This window comes from Aphelocoma coerulescens, chromosome 1A (assembly GCF_041296385.1).
Source record: "Aphelocoma coerulescens isolate FSJ_1873_10779 chromosome 1A, UR_Acoe_1.0, whole genome shotgun sequence".
NCBI classification, from domain to species: domain Eukaryota; kingdom Metazoa; phylum Chordata; class Aves; order Passeriformes; family Corvidae; genus Aphelocoma; species Aphelocoma coerulescens.
The window spans coordinates 28,570,644-28,595,030 of NC_091014.1; the positions used below are offsets into that span (position 1 = coordinate 28,570,644).

The window sequence follows — 24,387 nt, forward strand, 5'->3', positions numbered from 1 at the left end:
ATAATCGTAATAAAGGAGGAGATTATTTGGGGATAAGAGATTGTGTCTGGTCTGAAATTGAGTCACTGACTGGCATTTGCCATATTATTTTCCTGACTTTTATGAGGTAAACATGTCAGCAGAATTACCTTTCAAATCCTTTCACCTTTCTGTGTGAAGTTCAGTCTTGTACATGAAGTCTGTAAGGGTACAAAACTTTATCACAATATACTCTTGTGTATTCAGGAGGATGAATGGAAGAAAAAATTAAATATTTTTTGAGCTATTTTTTGCCTTTCTCACTGATTGAAGAGACCCATTTAATAATTTTCAGACGTGTCTAATCAAACAGCAGAATTAATGGACAACTTGCATTCTATACTTTAAAACATTTTACTAGTAAAGCATGTGATACTTTATAAAAGAAACTATCAATGAGACAAAGCATTATGAAATGTCAAAACATAAATAATTTTATTGTCCAAACTGTATGCCATATCTCTTAAAAAACAAAAGGATTTGCACAGTAATAAATTGCTTTTTTAGCATAATTGAATTATTATAGCATACTCTTTGTGTTTAGGAAATCATATATTTACCAGCTAGGACAGTTTTACATTTTTGTTTTGAATGGTTTAGGAATTTAGTCTTGAATAATGCGTATTATGAAACTGTTCTAGAAAAAAAAGAAGATCAGTCTTTTTCTTTTCTGCAAATAGGCTATTATTTTTTCAGCTTCCAATGAAAGTACATTCCACTAGAATATAGTACTAGCATGCTCATCCTTTAAGCTGCCAGAAAAATGCTGAATGAAAAAGCATTGGTCAGATTTTGTGACTTGCAAATTAAGTAATTATAATTTTTATTTGACTAATATAGCCAAATAAAGTTAATAAAATGCACTTTTGAGGATTCCTTATTCATCTAATATTTCATGGCCTCCGGGTTACTGATTAGCTTGTCCTTTTAACATACTCACCCTCCTTCCCAAACAAAACAAACCTCCCAAAACCCATTTTTTTTCATTTTGACTTGTGAATATCCCTGATTAGTGCTGTTGCACAGTTCAGCTGAATCTCCTGGTGCAGATGATTTTCTCTCTCCAGCTGATTTTTTTTTAGATTGAGAGTGTGCTCCTTCTGCCTTCAGCTCTGAGGGCATATCTTCCAGACAGTGAAAAGCGATGAGCAGCTGGAGGCAACAAGCTAGATCAAAAGTCTGTTTCTGTCTATAGATAGACTTGTTTATTCAAAACTAAATAAGAGGTATCACTATTCATAGTCCCATCTGTAAATGCTTCATCCTGGTAATAATTCAACGTGCGTGACAATTGCTGTCTGGGGTTAAAGCAACATCTCTGCATGAATGATTGCAGAATAACAGGTTCCATCTGAAAAAAAGCAGAAGTGTGCAGTAGAAGGCAGACTGGCATATGACAGCTACTTGGGGAACTAAATACAGGAATTTTGCATACTCTGCAGCTCAGCTTTAGTGCTAATCTGTAGTTTGTCATTTTGTAGTGCTGGGACATGCTGTGGCAGTATGATTTTCTGTAGAGGATGGCATCAATGTCATTTTTCTTCATCACTTGGCCTTCTCTTAAAGGTTTCTTCTAAGTTTATCCTGTTTAGCTTGTTATAGCTGAACAAATCCTACCCCCAGGATAGAACCATTTCAGGAATCTAAGCTCTGAATCTGAGGCCGGTTCAGATACACCAGTGTATTTTTGACAAAGAAAAATGGTCTTAAACATTATCTTTATGTGATTGCAACATATATATGTTCACTCGTATTTACCTGAGATAAAATCTGATGGTTCAAATTTTGTTACTACAGAGATGGAGTTAATAATCTCTAATTATATTTAACTGAAAAGTCTCTTCTTCCTTTGTTGTGATGTGATTTCTGACAAAACAATTTTTAAGCTGGTGTTGAGTTGTATGCAACGTCAAATTCCAAACCTGTAATATGTGAATTTTCCTAACAAAACATTGTTGGGTTTGGGTTTTTTGTTTGTTTGTTTAAAATCTTTTTAACTAACCATTTTTTCCAATTCTGTTTAGAACCATTGGATACAAAAAGAAGTATGTGAAAGTTCCACATGGTCATATTTGGGTGGAAGGGGATCACCATGGACACAGCTTTGACAGCAATGCTTTTGGTCCTGTAAGTCAGTTGTCTCTCTATATGTCACACTTTTGCAACTGAAGAACTGTGCATATGTGAAACACAGCAAGTATGAATTGATTGTGAGTGTAGTTTCTATTATTTTTATGAGATTTATTAGACTTTATAAAATATCTTGGCCAGCAGATATTGAGTTTTTTCTTAGCTATTATATAAGGAATAACGACTTGTTTCAATTCCCCACATGGAAGGAGATGTGGTAGAGATTTTAAATTGGGAGGGATATACTGGAATAGTAGCAAGAGGGCGAGCCAGCTCCCTGTAGCTGACAGATGCTCCCTGGGGACATTTTGCCAGCTGATATAATTTGGAATTGTTCCCTCCTTGGAGCTTGGTCTTGCTTTAGTGCCAGTGGTGGGATAAAGAATTGGGAAACTGTAACCATGCTTAACAAGTGTTAACAGGTAAATTGGTCAGTGGACTAGAGTAGAGATACTTCAAAACTCTTCCCAAGGTAAACATTTAAATTTTCTTTGCATATTGAATGGAAAGAAAATGTAACCTGTAAAATCTGTTTCTTGATGGGTAAAAGTGTGCATCTTTTCATCAGGAGAAGAGTAAAATCTTTCTCTGAACTCTAGTTTGGGTTTGTTACACTTCATATAGATTCTTGGTCTTGTTTTAACCTAATCTAGAATGCAGGAAATAGCTGCATAAGCTGTGTATCCTGCTGTGGAAATACAAACTCTTTTGGCCCTATTCTATATGCAGGATTTTTCTCTTTTCTTAAGACAGAATATTCCTCTCATATTATTAAAAACCCCCACTGTTTGTTACAGGGAAATTGTCAAGATTGGATTTTTCTACCCTTATGCATTTCACATCTATTTCATACAGAAGTCATCCCACTGACTGATTGAATTAATGACAAGAAGGACCTTATGAGTTTGTCTGGCTTCTTGACGTTTAGCCCAATTATTAAATTGAAATAATTTGTTCTCAGGAAAAAATACAAATTAGGCCTACTGTCTGATTTAGAGCATGTAATGGTAATGCCTCTCTTCTGGTTTGTCTTACTTTTTTCATCCTTGTATTTCTTGCTGGTTTTCGTTATTATTTTTCTTCTACTATCTTCTAAGATTTCTAACATCTAGTTTTAGAGGTTCTTTCCTGCAGAATGTAATTCAGCCTATCCTGTGCAAGTATCTCTTTCCTCCCTTAGTAAGCTTTTCTCTGTCAGTCTCTGTTTCCAACATAAATCATAGTCATAAAGCCACTAATCTTCTTTTCACTTACAAATATATTGCCAATGTAGACTCAGAGCATAAAGAACCTTTAGCATTGGTTTCAGATTTACAGCAGCTCACACAGAAATTCATACAAGGTAAAATCTTCAAGGTAGGCACCATGCAGTTTTCATGCAAGATAGAATGTTGGGTAAATTTTGCTCAATTCACTGATGTTTATAAATATTAGTAAATCCCCTTCACTAGGCTTTGACCTCACATTAGTCATCAATTGTTAGCTAACATCAGATAGTATGGCACTTTTCTTACAGCAACGGCACTTTTGAGAGCTAGCAGGACAGATTCTGACAGTGAATTCTTTATCTTTCTGCAGGAAGAATGACCTTTGTATTGCTTAGATGAATACATTGTGGACAAGTCAGATGTAAATAGGTATTTTCCTCTCAAATGAAATTAGAACAGCAATCGCTGAATGCAGGCAGAAGGGGAAGAAGAGATCACAGGATTTGAAACGAGCTTCAGAATAATAAAATAGAATTTTTGTCTGTAGAAGAAAATGGAAAGTGTATTTAGGAGGACACATTGCACTCCAGGTTCTTTTCATCCTACACACGTAAGATTTTAGGTTACTGGGACATTTTCTACTCCTCTTCTGTACTCTGGAGATTATTTGCACAAGTGAATTAAAATATTAAAATCACTCTTTCAAGCCATTCAGAAATGTTCTTTTTTAAAAAAAATTCTCTCATATGACTGCAGCAGTCATAAGGAATAGACAGCACAATGGTAAGACATGGACATGTTTTTCTTACTTTGTTAGTATATAGGTCACTTAAGACATTAGGTTAAACATTATGTGTGTCACCATTCTGACTTTCAAAATGATGTTTTCTTTGATCAAAAGATGAAGTAGAAATAGTATGGGATTTAAGTGGGTTGTTTTGTAGGCTACCACTTTTTCTCTTTTCATGTGATCGTATAGTAGAAAGACATTTACAGTGGAGATAGACTCAGTAATGTTTTGTAGATGAGCTTAATGAGTTACATGGGGCATAAAAGGAAATTATGGAAAAACAGATTGAGAACAGATGTTAGAATAATTTTTTCTCTTGGAGAATAACAGTATCTGTAATGGCCTAATGGGTTAGGTTGATAAAGGAAAAACCCTGATACCAATCAAGTTCTAAATTAGATGCACCTTTGGAGAGATATGAATTTCTAAGCTGTAAAATTTGGCCTGATTAAATTGTGTTTACTTAGTTCATAAAAGTGTTATAAAATAAATAATATCTTTTTATTGCATGGTTTTATAGGACTAAAATTGGATTTTTAAAGAATAGACATATATTTTCCTGAAGTGTGTAAATAAAATGAAAATGTTTAAACTAAGATTTGTAAAGGTTTACTATTTCCTTTCTGCCTTATTGTGTCTTTGAATGAAATTAATACCTTAACTGATATTACAAAAATAACAGGATATCTATGGTTAGTGCTGAATTAGAAGTGCTATTAATTGTGTATATGATCAAAACTTAAATATTAATCATCTTTCCTTAATATGGGACTAAATTAATTAGTTCATGGCTATTGTACATTGTCTTTTAAAAAATGCTTTGTATAATACTGAATGGCAGGTGATACTAATACTATTGCTTTAATACTGATGTGTTTCAGGTTTGGAAATCTGTCAGCCATTCATAAGTGAAAATAGCTGTTTTGAATAGAAGCCAATAAATATTTAGAGAACTTGCATATTTTTACTGTTATTTAAGGGGTAAAAAATTACATATTGCAAGAATTTTTTTTCAATTACCTGGACTAGGATAGAGATTTCTATTAAATTGACTGTTGCTGTTTCTAAATTCTGAGTGACGTCAAGCTTTTATGATATTAGGTTAGCATTCCTTATTTGGCATACTACAGGAATGTGATAATGAGTATTGTATGTAATTAAGGTACCACTTTTTGAAGTTTCTTCTTTTTGTTTTCAGTTCTGGTAATTTTCCTGTTTGATGGGCCTTTTTACTCTGTACTGTAGTTCAACAGCATAGGAAATATAGAATTTTCCTGGCAATGCTTCTGCTTTCTTAGATCAGAAATGCAGGATATATTATAAAGAACTGATGAAGTATTAGACTCCTCTGCTGCTTCAAATTTCTTAAAAATTTTAGAGGGTTAACTTTATGCCAGATCAGGTATTGTCTTTGCTTGCATAGTCAGGATAATATCAGCATAAAAGCAAAGTGACACTTAATATTCTATGTCCAATATTCTGGCTAAATCAAGGGAAAAGTCATTATAAACTGTACTTTGTTTAGATTAAATGTTTAGAGCTGGCATCCAGCAGTGCAGAGATGGTGATCCAACCAATATGTGAGGGTATCTAAGAAACAGTTATTAATAAGTGCATGCAGTAACTGATATATTCCTGAATGTACACATGTGCAGTGAGAATCTCTCTCATAATTTTAAACAGTAAAACAGGCAAATTATGTCTTAGGGAGATAATATTATATTATAATGCTCTTATTTACACATTTATATGTTTCTAAATGCCTCCAAGCTGGGGATATGAAAGCGCTTTATAAAATCAGGGCTTGAAATCCATGGCAGTCTTTCAGCTGTTGTGTAAAAGGCCTGAACAAAAGCTCATTAAAGTCAATGAGAGATTTCTATTGGCTTTAATGGCTTTGGATAAAGTTCTTCATGAGTTAAGCTTCACAATCCAGTGTAAGGACAAAAAAAACCTACTATTCTCCTTATCTTCCTGCGAAGCTTGCAACACAGGTAGGTTGAGTACCTTGTCAAAAACACCTCTTTTGGCCCATCCAGGTCCCTGCCCTAGCCGTTTTCCTTAAAATATATCTATCTTTAATGTGTTTATTTTCAAAACTAAGTCTTGTTGAACCTGAGCCTAGCTTTTTTGTTTGACAGAAGCTTTACATTCATAGGCTTCAAATGAGTAAATTTCTTTTAGTCAGCATTACTGTAGGGGCCGTTTTTTATGATTGCCTATTCTGTACTGTAAATTCATGGAATAAAATATCTGAAAAACATTCCTATCAGTTTAACTATGTTTTCATTTAACAGCAGAAACCTGTAGACTGTGGCTAGAAAACTATAAACTAGGTATGATACAGAAGAGAATGTGCTGGATTCATTAGTCATTTTAATTTAATTTTCAAAGACTATCATCTTCTCTTTTAGCTATAAGATAGGAATGGTTTAACTGTTAACCCTCAATGGGCAAATTCTATTACTAACAGTAATAGAATGTGGCCTCTTATGATTATTTTTATAGGCTGACCCGCTATATCTCTCTGCAACTACTGTTAGTGAATACAAGTAGTCAAAAGCAGAAAATTAGAAAATTTCATTAGACAGTAAATTGAACTGAAATATGACACTTCTAGTGGAGTGCAGAGGTTACTGCTGGTAAAGGAAATACTTAAACCAAGAGGTCTGCAACTTGTGAGGGTACCTCTGCTTTGTATGCTCTTCCATCTTCTGAGGGAGGTTCAGTGGACAGTTGAAGGAGGAAGCAGATCTCTTTCTGCCATTCAGAATTACTTACATAACAGCAAACAAAGAATGCCACATGTCCTAAAAGTGCACATAATCTTGGTGATGATCTTGCCATCTGGTGAAACTTTCATATATGAGCTATAAACTAGTGCAAGAATTACATATCCCTGAAAATGGAGCAGCCTCTAAGACAAGAGGTGGGAAGAGTTTAACAGCTCACAGCAGTGCAGTACTGTGTTAAATTGCACAATAAGGCTGGGGAGCACTTCCCACAGAGAGCTCCGCCAGGTCTTGAAATACCTGCTGACCCCATTTGTGCCCCATACTCCAAACAGCCATTCAAAGAGGCTTAAGACAAATATGTCAATAGCAGAGTACCAAACCCTGTTTTTCTTAGTTTAGAACAGTCAAGAAGAGATAGTCAAGGGTGGTAATACAAAAGTGTGATTTTAGCAAGAAAACACTTATCTGTGCTTACACTCATAAAGTTAATGTAGGTGAGGAAAAGAGTGATGACAAAGTAATCAGTGAAGGCTGGGAATGACCCTACTGGGGAGTTGTCTGCATTAACTTGCTAGCAGATGTTGCAGATTCTTCTGTTATCTTTTAGCTACCATTGCCAACAGTGCAGCTTCACTCTGCTGTATAAATGTAGCCTTGGAGAGTAGCATGACTCTTATGGGATCAGTGACATTTCTACTTCTCTCTTGGGTATTAAAAAAGAAATGAAGCTAAGTTTAAACAGGATGTGTAATGCAAATATGCAATCAATGCCATTCCATAATATTTATCTCTGGCTACTGGCAAAAATGAAATAGGTGAAACTGTTTACAATCAGAAAAAAGACTTTGCATATGGAGCATGAAGTTACCAGTAGTAAATAGCATGGATGCACAGCTTGAACTTGTAAAAATCTATGGTGAATAAAACGGATAGGTCATTACTTGTTATGACTGATGATAAATAAAGCTTGAAGGGTAAATATGCTTGTCCCTTTGAGAGAATACTATATGTGAGATGCAAATTGGGATGGTGGCTTTTCTGTGGAGAATGACAATTCACTCCAGGAGCTGCTGAAGGGGAGCCTTGCTAATAAAATTGTGTGGTCTAACTGTCCATTAAGTTATCATGACTAACTGAATTTGCACTATAGGGAATAAAAAGTCCCCTATAGCTGTCCTAATTCTTTTGAAAAGTAAAATATTTAGCTTGACTCTAATTAAACCAGTGCATATGGCTATCCTCATGTGACTAAAAGCTCTCAGTTAAGGCTACTCTATTTCTTCACAAGAGAAAGTTTGGTTTTTGTCTTAGTTATGTCAAATCTTACACATTTTATGCATTCTAGCTAATTTTCTCTATTACTTGTAATTTATTTAGTGTTGATAATGTTTCAGTCATTCTGTTTATGGAACAGGATTTATGTAACAAATTCATGCACAATGAATTATTAATACAAATATTTAGTATTTCTGAATGCAAGAACCTTTAAAGAATATTTCAACCACATTGGAAAGAATGGCAGTCTGACCAGCCTACACCTGTCTTTGACATCAGTTATATTGAAATAAACTAGGAAAAAATGTTGAAACAGTATTAGATCTATTTAATGAAATATTGGAAGAAATCAGAGAGCTGTCAGAATAATTTTTAATTATCTAATTTGAACAGCTCTGCATTCAAATATAATCATTTGCTAAACCCTGTACATTCTTTCGTCAGTTTCCTTACAATTCTATTTCTCTCAAGTTACAGCTTGAAACACCCTTGTATTTAATAATCTCTCTGCAGGATTTGTTACATGATATTGTCTATATTGAATTAAATAAACTACTTGTTTTAATCCAAATGAGGCACAAAGGAATCTTTGCTGACTTCTCTATAGTTTAACTGTGTAGGGAATTTTGATTCATGCTGGCATTCATATTAAGATTTGCCAGGACATAATTTAAAAAAAATATTTAATGTATTTATTTCTTTATATTTTTACCTCCTTGGACATGGATTATTGTCAAAGCTCAGTCAGTGATTACTAAAATAAAGTTCTAAATTTTAGTTTGCAGAATTTTAGGAAATTTTTATTTACTTGATTCCAATTTTGGATAAGATAAACGCTTTGGTGTAATAAGTACTCATGTCATTAAAGGTCCCAATCCTAAAATAAGACTATTTTACTCTAGCACTTTGTTTACATGATTGCACATCATGTTGGAAGGTTAAAAATGTGTATTTGTGTGGCAGTGAATGTGCAAACCAAACTGTATGCCTTTATTTACCAGTGTATGTTTATTTCATTTAGAAGCAAAATATTATTGAAAAATGATGAATAATATACCAATACTTCTGTGACTTATTTGAGGGAAGCAATGTTCTCCATCCAGTTGGTGCATTGTGCAGTCAGGGGCAGTGTGCTTTGGGCATTCCCTGCAGAAGAGTTGGTAGATGAGCCCTGTGAAGGACCCCTGTGACAGACCTGTGGCACACCACGTGGAGGTTCAAGAGCAGGGTTTGCTCAGCCGTGAGGGGGGAGGGCTGTGAGGAGAGATCACAGCTGTCCTCAGCTGCTGCACCGGGTATGGGGAGGGCAGGGCCAGACTCCTCTGAGATGCAGAGTTGTGGGTCAAGAGACAACAGGCACAGCACATGTTCTATCCAGGAAGTTCTGAATAGACATTAAGGGGTTTTTTTTTAGGTTTTTTTTTGTTTGTTTTTTTTTTTTCATTTGTGGCAAAGTCATGCATTGATTACTGAGAAAGTTTGGAAGATCTCCATTCTTGGAGATAGTAAAAAAATCTGTCTGGAAAGCCCTGAGCAACCTGAGTTCTTCTGAGTAGGAGGTTGGACAAGATAACCTCCAGATGTCCTTTCCTACCTATATGTCTGTGCATATAGGAAAATTATCTTTATTTTGTCAGTTAACCCTTTTATTTAGCACATAGGACAGTAAACTGACAAAAGTTATGTGTTAATCACATTTATCAAGAGAGAGAAAATAGTAAATTCACTTTTCTATTACTGCAGTCTCTCAGGATTATCAAGGGCATCAAATTGCATTTTAGATTGGTCAAAGGTTTCTTTGCAAACCTTTATTTGTATTCCCTCTGTTCTAAAATGGATAGTTTGGAAAATATACTAGATATCATGAATTTTCCTAGCTTGGCCATATTTAAAGTCCACCCTGAGCAGAGAAGAAAAATGTTCCTCAAATATTAGCAGCAAACCCTTTTTTTTTTTTTTTTTTTTAAGCAGTACTCAAATTTTATATGTATGTTATGGAGCAAATAATGGAGCAAATAGCATTATTTAATTCAAGCTAAATCTCATTTGGACTAGGATCCTGATCCTCCAAACATTTGTTTTTGTTTATTTTACATCTGTAAGATCTTCTTAATAAAGTCAAGGGCCTGCATGTTTCAGACTGCCTCTCTTGTTTATGTTGCTGCTTTTCTCCTTCTCTTGTTTTGAAAGACTTAATAAATGAAGCACCCCAGTTCAAACTGAATAATTTTGCTGATTCTGGTGTTGACAGTTATTTCAGTAATATATTAAATTTTTAATGAAGCAGAACTTTTGCTATTAAATAATTTAATTCCTGATTGTTGTCCAAGCAATCAAAGCATTTTCCAAACTGTGTAGGCTTATTTTGAAAAATACAATTGTAATGGCCAGATTTATTATTTTTTAAAAATTTCAAAATATTAAAGTATAGAAATATTTTTATGATGAACATAGGAGTGTGGTCCTGTCAGAGAAACTTTCAGATTGATAGCAGAATTTTAAAGTTACTTGTTCTCTCTTTCACTGCAGGAGAGACAAGTGAGAATAATTCTTGGGAGGTAAATCCCATAGAATGTTACATTTGGTGAGAGGAATAAGCCTACTAACACAGTAGTAAATACGTTTGCAAAACAAATCATAAAATATAGTCCTCTTCCCTTGATTGCTATTTGAGATAATGTTACTTAATTAAAGTTGGGTATAGCTCTTTTAATTTACTTGCTCTGAGGATTTGGGCACTGCAGATTAGCATTTATTAGGCTTTGATATTTTGTTTAGATATTAACTAACAGCTACTGCAACTCAATGTCAGATTCGGGAGCCAGCACAGTTTTAGTTCTTTTGTCAGTCTGGAGATTTCGAAAAGAGTTGTGTCTAATAGGAAAACTGGTATTAGTAGCAGCATGAAGTAACAATAACTCCATGGTAGTTCCTCTGGAGTTAGTATATATACAGCTCCCTCTTTCACATATGCATCATTTATGTAGCTATAGTGTATGTCCTGATGGAATTATTGAAAATATGTTTAATTGCATTTGATGCAAAACAGAAATCTCCTATCATGTGATCATCAGCTCTCTGTGGTCATGAGGACAAGTCCCATGTAATGCTTTGATTGTGAACCTTGATAAAAAATGCCTGCAAGCTGCAAGATCTGTTACTGAATATCACATTTTCTAATTGCAAAATGTCATTTTCCCCCCAGATAATCTATCCCAATATAAAGTTAAGGATGCTGTTCTGAAATATGTTTGTTTAGTGCTTATACCAATGCTGTCTCTTCTTCCATGCAATATATCTTCTTGAAGCTGGGAGACCAGATTACGAGCTTTGTGGGTTGTTAACTTGTATGCCTCATATTTGTGAGATATCACTTGTTGAAATGACAGTAGAAGGAAACCATAGTAGTAGTTAACATGATGTGATGACAAGATCTGGTATTTCTTTCCGAGCAAAAATATAAATCTGATGATGATGAACAATTTGCACTTTAAAGCATGGGTCGTTGATCAATAATTGATCAATAATTAGAAAGAATGAGGAAGAAAGAAAGAAAAGACAAATCTACAATTCCACAAAATAATACTTCCACTTCTGGTGGAAGTAATGCAATTTTAGTAACAAAAATCTGTGCAGCATCAGTCAAACTAATAAGGAAAAAAAAGTCTTTCAGTATTCTATGATGGTAAAATGAATTATCAGGTACTTTCTGGACGAGTCGCTCCATGGTGTTTCTTAAGGGCATAGTAAATGTTTCCTCACTTTACATTGGATTAATGTGTGTGAAGGGGTACTTAAGCAAAGGAGTTAGAGATTATTAAAACGTTTAGTCAATGCTGCCAGAGTTATTATTTATAGAATATAGCTTTGACTTGGTGCACAACCAAGATAGGAAAGCAAAGAGCTACAAACCTTCTCTTTTTTTTTTATTTTTTGATCACCTTAGTACGACTCAAGTCTTTTGTAGTTTAGCCAGTCAGAAATTTTAAAGCCAAAAGCTGAGCTTCCTTCCACTAAAAATGCACAAAAGAAATAACAGAAAGTTTAAAAGTCCTATTTTTTAGCAGTTTAGTATTTTCAATTCTGTATTATGCCCAATCATATTCACATATTTTCATATTATGCAAATTAAAATTCAGGTTCAATTTGCAACTTACTAAAAAGCAGGAATGGTATCATTTAGATGCCAAAGTAACAGACTCTGGACTACTCTGTAACAGATGTGAAACTGGTATCCAACATTGAATTTTGGCCATATGCACACTATCTCTAATGAAAGCCAGGGGAAGCCTATGACCAAAACAAGATGTAATACACTGAAAAAGGAGAGGGATCAGAAGAAGTGACTGCCTACAAAATTTTCCATGACTGCTCCTTGGCAGGTTATGGCTCCCCCTAATGTAATGATCACCTTCACATTTCAGAGGCTTTGGCAGGTAGAAAGAGCACGCCAGATGATGTTTTTTTACAAGTTTAGCAGTTAGAGAGAGGCATTCCAGGATCCGTTTTTTTTTCAAGACTCTTATAATTCTGTCACAACCAAGGGACACTAATTGAAATTTGTTCTTCGACATGCTGGTAATGCAGGTTTCCACACAGAGGATAAGTCAGAAATACCTGTGTTACTCTTCCAGACTGAACAGTAAAAAAATGAACATGCATTTTGAAGTGAAAATACTCATGCTCCCCCAAAGGCCCTGATATTGCTGCAACTGCTGTGTTCTCTGTATCCTCAAGCTATGCAGAGATATAACACTCTCTTTTGACAAGCTCAACATACATCCATTTTCACTCAGATATATATTGTTTTCTGTTAAGTCCTGTAACACAGGTCTTAAGAAAATGCTTCATATTCATGATATCTGTACTCAAATATGCTGTTAAGTCTTATGTATTGTCAGAGTAATTTTGGAGACCCTCAGAGTTCTGTGTGCATCAATGAAGCCATAAGGTCACAATTCAAAACATTCCTTAGTTAATATAAGATTTGATTATACTTGTGAGTGGAGCCATGTAGAGAATAAATCTAATCTTCACAGTTATTAAAATGTTTGTAATATCAGAGTGAATTTTTGTTCACATCAATTTTCAAAGAAACCACTGTGTTTTCAATTAAAGAGTTTGATAGTATTACAAAGCAATTAGCTTTTAAATGAAAAATATTTAGATTGAACAAGATGAAAAATGCTAACAAGGAATAAAGTCTTCATGTTTACACTTAATGATGCGAGTTAGGAAGAAATGTCTTTTATTCACTTTGGATCCCATTCAGGACTGTTGTACATCTTCCTACTGTTAGGTTCTCTCAGAGAGTTTTCCTGTAAATCTTTCATTAGTACTTTTCTGTTGTCACAGCATCTCAGTTTCAAGAAGCAGCAGTGGTAAATGCATTTGTTTAAAATATACAGTTCATTCTTTCCTTATCCTGCTGAGTGCACTACTAGCCCCATTAGTTGTGCACATACCAGTGCAAAACAGGTATGTTTGTACAATGGAACCTTGTTCAAGAAATGGATTTTAGTACATAAGTTAGAAACGGAGCTCGTATCATAAAGCTTATATCTCTTTCCTTATCTAATATTCACTCTTCCCTTGCAAATTTGTTCTAAACTGTGTACTTTGCAGTGTGCATAGAAAAAGATGGAACTCACATAACAGTAGAAGAAAACCTTGTATTTCTGTCATAGCATTCATCTCAAGTTTGAACTATATTCTTAAAAAAGAAAATATTAAATATACTGTCTTGATCATTTATATTTGCATTTACATGCAGTGTGGTTTGTATGGAAGGCTTATTTTACATCTACATTTTAGTTTGAAGTTTCAGGAAGTACTGCAGCCCGAAGTAAGTCATGCACTAAAAAAGAAGATTATAATGGGTTATCTATCTTCCCTGGTTTGCTTTTAGAGTTCTCTCCTGGCACACTTTACACAAATTAATTTGACAGTAACAAAACCTAAAAAGGTATTTGGATGACTTCAGCAGTAAACTAGCAACAGAACCATGTCATTTCAATTTATCACTTGTCTTTAAGTGTGTGAAACCTTAGTTCTTCATCACATTCAAATAGATTGCTTATATATAGAAAAAAGCTGTAGACTTCACAGAGAGGAAAAAAAAATTATCAACTGCCAGCTGAGCCTTCACATTCTCCCTGACTTGCAAATTTTTTAGTGAATCTCACACTACCTGAAGTAGAACAGAATAGTAACCTTAGTTTTACCCCTGTTACTATGTCTCAAGTTATTAGGGGTTTATCCATCAAAAAGAGCTCTGTCCCTAACAGCACGCTGGGCCTTTGAAATTATAACCTGAGAGGCAAATCCTGTGAAACCAAACTTAACCTCTACAGTGAGCTTTTATCCTACTAGCATAAATCTGTGTTTCTTGGTAGACTGGAGAAATCTACTATATTCCCGGGGTTATACAGGAAAACAGAACATCCACTTATCTGATTCATTGAGGCTTGCAAAACGTTGAAAAAAGAAGGAAAAATATGAAAATACAAAAAAAATTTAAAATTTGTATCTTTTCCTGTAGTAAGTTCTACAGAGACTGAAAAGTGGAGATAGGGTAGACAGATGATATGTTATAAAGTAATTGTTAAAAAAAGAGCAGATATTCTTTGAGTAATCTTGCCTCCAGGTATCTCCTGTTTGTAAGCTCAGAAAGAAAGACATGCAAGTTCTTCTAGTATTTAAAATCTGAAGTTTTGCCTTTTTTTGGTCAAAATATGTGAGGTTAGAGCAGACATATTTACAGAATCCAAGATTTAAAGAACATGATTCATTAGGCATAATTAAAGAACTAGCACACTTGTAATATAAAAAGCCTAGGTGAACAAATTCTTCCAACTCAATGATAAATATCCATGTTAAATGATCTTAGTAAACAACAACAGTATAATGTCTATTTCAAAATATATTCATTTTTTCAATGGGACTTGATAATATGCTGCTGCATGTGACAGTTTTATTACTGAGCATTATGGTCTTGTGCTCTTGATTGTGTCTTGCTGCAGACACCAAGACTAGTGAAAAAAAGTAGTTAATAGTATAACACCTTTAGGTTCAACAAAGCATTGATACAGTGAACGAAAATGAGGTTTGATTGTTCTTCAGAGTCTTTTTCCTAGTCAGAATACCTGGGTACTTTTTCTAAAAAGTAAACTATATAATTAAGGAGAAATAGTTCTGTTTACCCCAAGTAGACATAGTAGCAGATACCAGTAATATCTGGAAAAGATTCAGTTACCTTGGGAATAAAAACATTATTCTTCTTTTTGAATTCTACTTTAAAACCTTTATTCCTAGCTCTCCAGAGAAAGTCCCAATTGGCATTTAAATGCATGTATTTTTAAATGAGATTCATAAGGGACTAAATCTATCAAAGTTTCCTACAAAAGAAAAATTAATAGAGAGATGCTTCTTATAGATTTTGAAGTAAAGAATTAAAGTATATCTTTAAAATGGAATGGTGCCAGCTTTCTGGAGACTAAACTTTTCATAGAATAAGTGTTACATAGAATTAAGGACAGGCAGCTTTAGATTTCATGCCGTCTCTGCAACAAAGGATAACATATTTTTTTCATTAGATTTGGAGCAGGACAAAAGATACATCATTTTTTCATCATCTTGAAATTTCAGTAAAAGTGCAAATTAGGCTCAAGTATTAAGAGGGCTTTCAGTGACAGCACAGTGATGACATTAAGCAATCCCTTAGAGAATTTTGCGTTCATTTTTCTATTCTATATAAAGATACATTCCACTTTTAAAAATAATTATATACCTCCTTGAGGTCTGGGACATTTGCAATAGCTTTATTACCTAAGTCAAGTAAAAAAACCCCAAACCGTTTGTAAGCTAGAATGGTTTTATCTTGTGTCTGGTTTGTGCAGTATGTTATAATATTAAAAGCTCGGGAAAAATCTTGTCTCTGGGAGTTTTGCCAGGGTCAGTGATGTCAGGACTTCATCCCCCAGCAGGATTTTCCTGCTGATGCTGTGCTGCAGACTTAGGGCCACAGACTGTCCCCAGCAAGGGACAACACATGGCTCTCCCAGCAACGCCTTCTTCCAGCCCCTGCCATTCTCCATCTGTCCAGGGCTGGCAAAGTTTGTGGAGAAAGAGATCATATCTTTGTCATAGAATCATGCACCAGAAGACTCTTGTTCCTGTGTCATATTTAAAGATTTCCTCAGTTATTCTGATGTTGTTTTGTGGCACATAAATGCTAAATACATTTAAGAGAGCTAATCTTTCCATTTGTATAGTAAGAGCTAACCTGTCTTTCCAACCACCATAGTCAGAGGTAGCACTTTGCCAGTGAGGAACATCTCCCAGTACCTGGGCTAGTTCTAAAACTCATAATTGATCTCATGTTTTAACACAAGAAAAAGGATTATATACCATAGATGGAATACCTTCCTCTCAGTTGTGTATGTGACAAACGCTTGTAGTTTCTGAACTGTTCATTTTAATTCACAGCCTCTGTGTATTACAAGCTAAAATTGAAAATAGCCAGCAACTTGTAAATACATTTGCTAGATACGTACAATTTGAAGCATGAAACAATAAACTGAAAAGTCTCTTGGGGTTCTGGGCAATTAACCAGAAATACACTTAGTGTGGCATTGCTAATCCAGTTATATAAAGAGGAAAACCAATTGCCAATAGCAACAACTTCTATTAGGTTACCTGAATAAAATGCACAGCCAGCCTCTTAGGATAAATGCCTTTTTTTTTTTTTTTTTTTGTTAAACATTTTAATTGTCATTAAAATGTTTTTTACAGCTTAATTATGTCTTCTTTTTTTTTCAGTTTAATTATGTTTTTTATATTTTCACTCCTAATTTGTCCTATCAGTAGATACTTTTTCACACTTAGTCACAGACTGGGGTAAGGTTTTCAGAATTGTTTGATATTAAGTACAAAACTGTCTTTCAGGCCACATAAAATCTCATCTAGTTTAATGTCTTATCCTAATTTTTTTTTTAAATAAACTGTATGAGTACTCGTGGCCACTTTTTTTCTTGATCATCTGAACCATTACTAGATGCATTTGAAAGGATTACTCTCTTAGTGGGTCTCCTGAATTGCATTTCATCTGTCATGCAGCAGCCTTTTGTTAGTTCACAGCAGAAGACACTATAGATTTCTGTTTACATGGATAAAATAAAAAAGAGTTTGCTTTTCTATAATACCTTCTCTATTTCAAGGTATTTCAAAGCACTTGAAGGAACATCCTGACTGAGTTCAATGCTACTACAGTGTGTGAGTAGGCAGTTGCAGCAGCCCTTCAGGACTGCATATTTAGTAACAGCGCAAAGCCAGACCTTTCAGATAGTATAACGAAAGAAGGTATGTTGAAAGGATGGTGAAAATGTGTGCAAAGGATTTCACGGTAGGAAAACAAGCAAACTGACAAAACCATCAAAAAACTATGTGAGAGACATAGCATGTTTTGAAACATTTTCCTCATATATAAAAGATGTAAAAGATTATATGACTGCAAGATGTTTCATGCTGAAGATATTTTCTTGTTAAATAATCTCTGTTCTCTGAACTGAGTTCATATAAAACTTTCCAGATCATCAGAAATATAAAACTAACACCATGTTGTGCTCTTAGCCGTCTCTGCAGAGAAGACAAAGAAGCAAAGCACTGCAAATATTAAATTAATTTCATTACTGGATACAGCAATTCCCATATGCTCTAGAAAGTGTAAGCTTCATATAGATTTGGCATTTCTAATGCATGTTCTCTACGTTTTTGTGGAGCTGACACTTGACAACTGTCAAATTAGCACCTTTCCTCCCCATTAATCTTGCAGTAAATATATGGGTATCTCTATATGTAATGATTTCACTCTTGGTTGTTTTGACACATTTGTCAAATTCCCAGCGTTCGCTTTCAAGTGCAGGGTAATAGACTGTCCCCAGGTAAGCACCTAAAACGTGTATGTGCTATTTTCGTAGTAGGGGAGAAAATATTGATAAACTAAAAATGCTTGAGAGGGCATAAGCAAAAGCTCAAAATATGCTATTTCAAAAAAATATTGTGAAAAAGGTTTTACAAATAATGGAGGTATAACATAAGATGTGCATTTAAGTCTGTAACTTTAAAATGACACTAACTTTCAGTAATATGCTGCATATATCTCTCTTGCAGTTCATGAATCTTCCAAAGATCATATTTATTGAAATCAGATGAACTTTGAACCTAAGACCCACTCTCAAGACCTGCATTTATGAAAAATCCTAACCCACTTTTTACTTCTTTCCACTGTGTTTCTGTTTCCTTCCCTTCACTTTTTTTCACCTGTTCTTTTTTTCCAGTAACAAAAGAAAGTACTTTTTTTTTTTTTTTTTTTTTTTTTTTTTTTTACAGTGAACTTCATGCACTGCTGAAATGGAAGCACAAACAGTTTTCAGTCTCATATCTTCAACCACAGAAAGTCTCAACTTCAGTTTTCTAACTGTCTCTTGAGAAACAGTTCTTATTCTTCCTAATGGAAATAGCAGTTCTCAGACCTTGAGATTAGGAATTCACTGCAGGCTGTTAGAAGCTTTGGGGGGCCTGTGGACTAACTTTCAAATACTGCCTGTGGTTCTCAGTTTATTCCACTTAATTCTGTCTGAATAATCGCTTTTTGTCTTTACATCATGACTTCACACTACAGATATTTATACTATTTTAAATTTCCTCTTTATTGTATCATTTACATTTGATTCCCTGAGTGTTATATTTTCCAGTGTGAGTCAGTCTGTGAGATGTTATGAACAGAGAGTGTATGTTCATACATCTGCTAAAGCTTCAAACACCTTGGGCACTCTGTAGGAATTAAGAAAATACATTTTCTAAAATGATGAAACATGACATTAATATAGAAAATGTCAGTCACTTGTTATATTTTGTCAGATAAATATTATTTGCTGTGGCAGAGTTCAGTGCTTAATAATACATTGTTCTTGTCAGTACTGTTTAAAGTGCACATGATTCATACTAAACCTTTATCTTAGCTGATAGTGAAAGTAGGCACTTAGCATTTTCTGAAACCAAATCTCAGTTTAGGAGTTTAATACACTTCCATATTTCCTGCAATAGAAAAGAATATTCTGCCTTCTCCAGAGATTTATTTATCTCAGTAGTATAGAAGTTGTTTATGGTGCCAGTGCTGCAGTTTTACATGATCTACTGAAATAGTATTTAACAATGCACAGTATGATAATTCAGGATTTACATATATTGGAAAATGTTTGCTATTGTAATTTAGTTTAGAATTAAAAAGTATGCTTCCTAGTAGAATGAAAATGAGGGGCAATGTTGCTTGGTAAAAAAATTAAGCAGCTTTGCAAAAAATCTGTTATTAGAAGATAAGTAGTCACAATATTTTAGAAAAATATAAAATACTATATTTCAACTTTTTGATTTTTGTTTATCTTCTAAAATTTTTACAAGAAATACAACAGTGTTTTAAATTTTATTGCAATATTGTTAATTTACATCTATTTATCTCTAACTATAAGAATGAGAATGTTCTGATAGAAAAGACATTCTATCTAGTGACACTGTTCGTGCCTTAATTATGCCTCTCCTGGTGGGAGAGATCTTTAAAGTCCTTGCTAGGGGTTCCAGAGACAAACGGGACTCTCAGCCTTCGCTGCTTCTTGATAGTTGTTTATTAAGTCTTATCAGAGAAAAAGAGTCACTAACGTGACCCAGACGTAGCACAGAGCAGAGAATGCAGGAGAATGCCGAATTATCAAGATTACACAGCCTTTTTAAAGGTTAATCAACCAATGGTTACTAAAAACGTACATTATTTTTACTTTTCTACCAATTATTCAGTAACACTGCGGAATTCTTTGTCCAATCGTCCCAAACTACTTTTACTGCAGAATATGGAGTAGTAGAAGTAGAAGAAAGTCTGGAGAACAACAACAATCCTCCATTTTGATGGTTTTTATCTATGCTTTTGTCTAACTACATTAACAAACCCAATAACTCTAAATTTTTCACCCTGTGACAATCTTACATAGTAGTCTATCATCTAACTTACACTAGAGTAGTTTCTAGTTCTTCTCTAAGAGTAGGCAGTTTTTTCCAAGGGAAGAGGTCAAAACCAGTATGGTTCAGGGGGTAAAATTCTTCAAAACAGGCAGAGAAATATTCTCTGCACTCTGGGTTCCCAAAATCTAGGATGGTGTGAATACCTGGAGATGTTTTTCAGATTTTTCCAAACTCAATTAGGTTTGAAATGTTTGCAGATAACCAATTTTTCCCAGATTTGCTTTCACCTTTCAGTAATATGAGGTTACAAAAGAGAAGTATACCTTTCAGTCATCTTCTCCATTCTATTTAGCAAACTTCTAAACATTCTTATTCTTACACAAATAAAGGATATGAGGGAATGGCTTAAAGTTGCATAAGGTGAAGGTCATACTTGGTATTAGGAAATGAATCTTCAAGAGGGTGGTCAGTTGCTGGAACCTACAACCAGGAAAAAGGGGCCATGGCTGCAAGCCTTTAGGTGTTCAGCCATTTGGACAAGGCTCTTGGTTTATATGGTTTAACTTTGAGGTGCCCTGTGTGGAGTCAGGAAAGTTACCCTTGTGGGTACCTTCCAAATGAAAATATTCTATGATTGTATGGTGACTTTTGTCATAGAATGAAATTTTGTACACTGATCTAATCTGGCTGCTGTATAAAAATCACAAATGTAAGGAAGGTCTCATATCTTATACTGTGACTTTTAAAAGTTTTTGAATACTTAAAGTTATATATTGATATTAAAAAATATAAAATCTTTTAGTAAGGTAAGCTTGTAGCAACTTTTGCTGTGTCAAGAACTGCTGCAACTTAATATGTGTCCAGATTTACATACAGGTATGTATGTTGATATTTTTTAGGGAATTGGAGATTGTTATGATATATTTTAAAGACTGACACATCAGGACAGTTTCAAACTTTAAGCAAAAATGTTATTAAACTCATTCATTAACAGCACACTTCATGCTGATGAAGTTCATTTAACATGTTATTAGCCATCAGCAATAAGTATATAAAACTGTTAGTGTTTATAGTGCCCTTTTCTTCCTTCTTCTCCTTCTTTCTTTCTTGTGCTTGATGTTTTTATGTTATTTGGGGGTTACATCTGTGTGTATTTAAGAGACATTTGTATAACCCTCTCAATAACGTTTGGTCAGCCCTGAAGTGGTCAGGCAATAGGACTAGATGGTTGTTGTAGGTCCCTTCCAACTAAAGTATTCTATTCTATTCTATTCTATTCTATTCTATTCTATTCTATTCTAATTGCAATCTGGATTATATTTATTTATATTTTATTATTATTTATTTATTTTATTTATTTATAATTTAACTAATATTAGGATTAGTTTTAATCATATTTCTCAATGTGATTGTCCTTACATGCAATTAAATAATATTTTGTCTTCCTTCTTATCCTGCTCCCTAAAGGGAGAATCCATCATGCTTGGTTTTGATTTTGCTATTCATCTTCCTTGTGTATTCAGCAGGTTGCCTGTTTGCAGTCCTTTGCTCTCATTTTTTTTCTGTATAGCACCACTGGGGTATCTCCTGTATCTGATGTGCACTGTTTGCACCTTTGGTAGTCATGTTGCTCACATGCTTACGTGAAATGCATGGACACTGTGTCTGGCTACACATTCTTACAGCCACCAAAGACATACTGTTGCTGGTTAGACTTTTTAGTTGAATTTCTCTTGGTTTGCAGACAAAGTATAATAATTATATGTTGGTTTATATTTTATAATTTATGGGTGTCACATGCTTCTGCTTTGGCTATGCTATGTTGCTTTGCCTGCCTCACTGACTTCAACTAATCATCTATGATAATTTTTTTACCCACGACTCCTCTGTAAGGTGATTCATCCCTTTGAAAAACAGGAATTTTAGATGGCTGGGTGAATAATCCTCCAAAAGTGCCTAGAACAATCACTCAGTGACTAATACAGGTTACACAGGGCCCGTAAGATGGGAGGAATTCCACCTCTATGACACTGCCAGCCTTTCCACTGACAAGCTGTTCATACATGCAGGAAGTTTTCTAGCAGTTCTTGTTCTAGCATTAAGTAGGGAAGAGCCATCCCTGTTAAGTTTTGCAAAGGTAGATATTTATAGACACATACAACTGCAAAATGCCATTGTTGCATTTCAAGTAAACTCAGTACAGTTTACAGACAGAAGGGAATTTTAGATTCTTTTCTAGATTAGTGCTTTCCTACTTATTCTCAGAAAGTATTTATTTCTGTTTTTCAGAGGAAATGTGATGCACTTTTAAGGTTAGGTTCACTTTTTTTTTTTAATAGACCTACCTCCTAGATTCAGGGCTCTGAACTTGCAAAACTTAACTGAACTAATTCAGGTAATATTGTTTGCAGTCTAAGTCATGGTTAACCTTTCCTGTAGTACCAAATGTCAAAGATCAGGAAAAAATTATCTTATCCTGAGTCTGGTTAAGACACTGCTGTGGTTTAACAAATATTACAAAATAATAACCAAAACGTACTTCATGTAGAATGAATAGTCTTGATGTCCACTTGTCTGTATTTTTTACCTTTGTCAAGTCAGAGTTCCTCATTGTTCAGTGCAAAGCTCTCTGTAGCATCTCTGTTCTTGCTGCATGCCGCTGAGCTGTAGCTACTTCTGCTTTTCACAGTTGTGCAACTCCATTGTTTGATTTTGTTTCTCCTCCTGTACTGCTATGCCTTTATTTCTGCCTTGGGAGCTCCTTTTTCTCTGAAAAAAAAAAAAACAAAACAAAACAAACAACTTTGCCTTGTCTATTCAGATTCCTAATCAAAGTATGTTGCTTTGTGCTCAGCCTTGCAAAAATGGCATCCTTTTTTTTTAATTAGGAAACAATAAAAATACGAAACAAAGAAATAAGTTGATGCCTTCTTTTATAAACTCTACACATCTTCTATGCATTATAAAACTTATAATAACTGATATTAGGCATAAATTCTATTACCAATGTGTAGTTTGGATCACAAAATTTTAATTCATGGCTTCTGCTGTATTTTATAAGCTGTGCTGTGAGCTGAGGTTGTAGCTGGAATTTGAGTACTCCCGTTCTCCCAATCATTCACTGTGGAAGCGTTGCAGTTTCCTTGAGGTCTATACACCATGGCCATAAGAATGGGCTTTTGCATATCTTACACTTGCCTTGGAATAGTAGGTTGGAAGGTGCCCAGATCTCCCTGCTGAGACAAAGACTCAAAATTAACTTTCATTCCCCTAGTTCTTCCTTGTCATTTGCCATGGGATTAATATTAATGTTGGGATACAGAAGCAGCTATTTCTTAACTGACAAGGATTTATTAGTAACAATTTGTCAGTTTTTACTATTAGTGCTGCAGCAGCCAAAATGCTTGGGATTTTTCAGTAATTTTTAAGTGCTCTTCACTTCTTTACTGTACACAGATGCTTTTTCAGCCTGTGCTTGTCAGTTGTAGCTGACAGATTCCCCTTTTCTCTTTGAAGGGCAGACCTTTTAAAAGATCAGATGTCCTTTGGTCTCAAGTTTGATAATTTTCCATATTCTCAGCACTCAGTTGAGACACTCCTCCTTGATTAGAGTCTTAGCTGCTATTTTGAGGGAAAGTTCTAATCTGGGACATGGTTTATTTTTGCTGAATAATTATTGTTATTTTTTGTTAAGGAATTATTATAAAAGTGCATAAATGATATAAAAACAACTAGTTACTGGTGACTTTATAACAAATGAAGAATCGTAAATTTAAATACAATGGCAATCAGTGTTTGTACAAGGTAGAGATTCTCTGTTCTCCACACAAATTTCACTGAAGGTCCCAGCAGCAGAAGCCAGAGAACCATCCCACAGAAACCTCCCCTGGCTCCTTTAGCAACATACCCCACTGGGATATGCTGCCATCTAATAAAACAGTTTGTCTGTGAATTTTTAGACAGCTTTCAAGACATGTTTTCAAGAAAATCTGAAATAGTTTTAGTGTGATGCTTTGCAAACATCTTCCAGCTATCTCTTTATCCACCCACTTTTAATTCTGTGAGATTGAACAACATACATTTATGTCATTGCTGTACTATGTGCTGTGAAAACATAAAGAAAATCATGGTTCCCTTCAAGAAACTTTCTGTTTAATCAATCATAAAAGAAGTAAATTAGTGTATATAGGGATAAATTTATCCAAATCTCCATAAATAA

At 34.5% G+C, this 24,387-nt stretch overlaps 1 protein-coding gene across 2 annotated transcripts in view; it reads left to right on the forward strand.

Annotated features, from left to right (window-relative positions):
* The window catches only part of IMMP2L (inner mitochondrial membrane peptidase subunit 2), a 420,331-nt gene that overhangs the window by 324,458 nt on the left and 71,486 nt on the right, over positions 1-24,387 (forward strand). For both annotated transcript variants that reach the window (XM_069003883.1, XM_069003884.1), the window contains exon 5: positions 2,043-2,145. In XM_069003883.1, the coding sequence (XP_068859984.1) occupies positions 2,043-2,145 (103 nt within the window). The remainder of the gene's footprint in view (positions 1-2,042; positions 2,146-24,387) is intronic.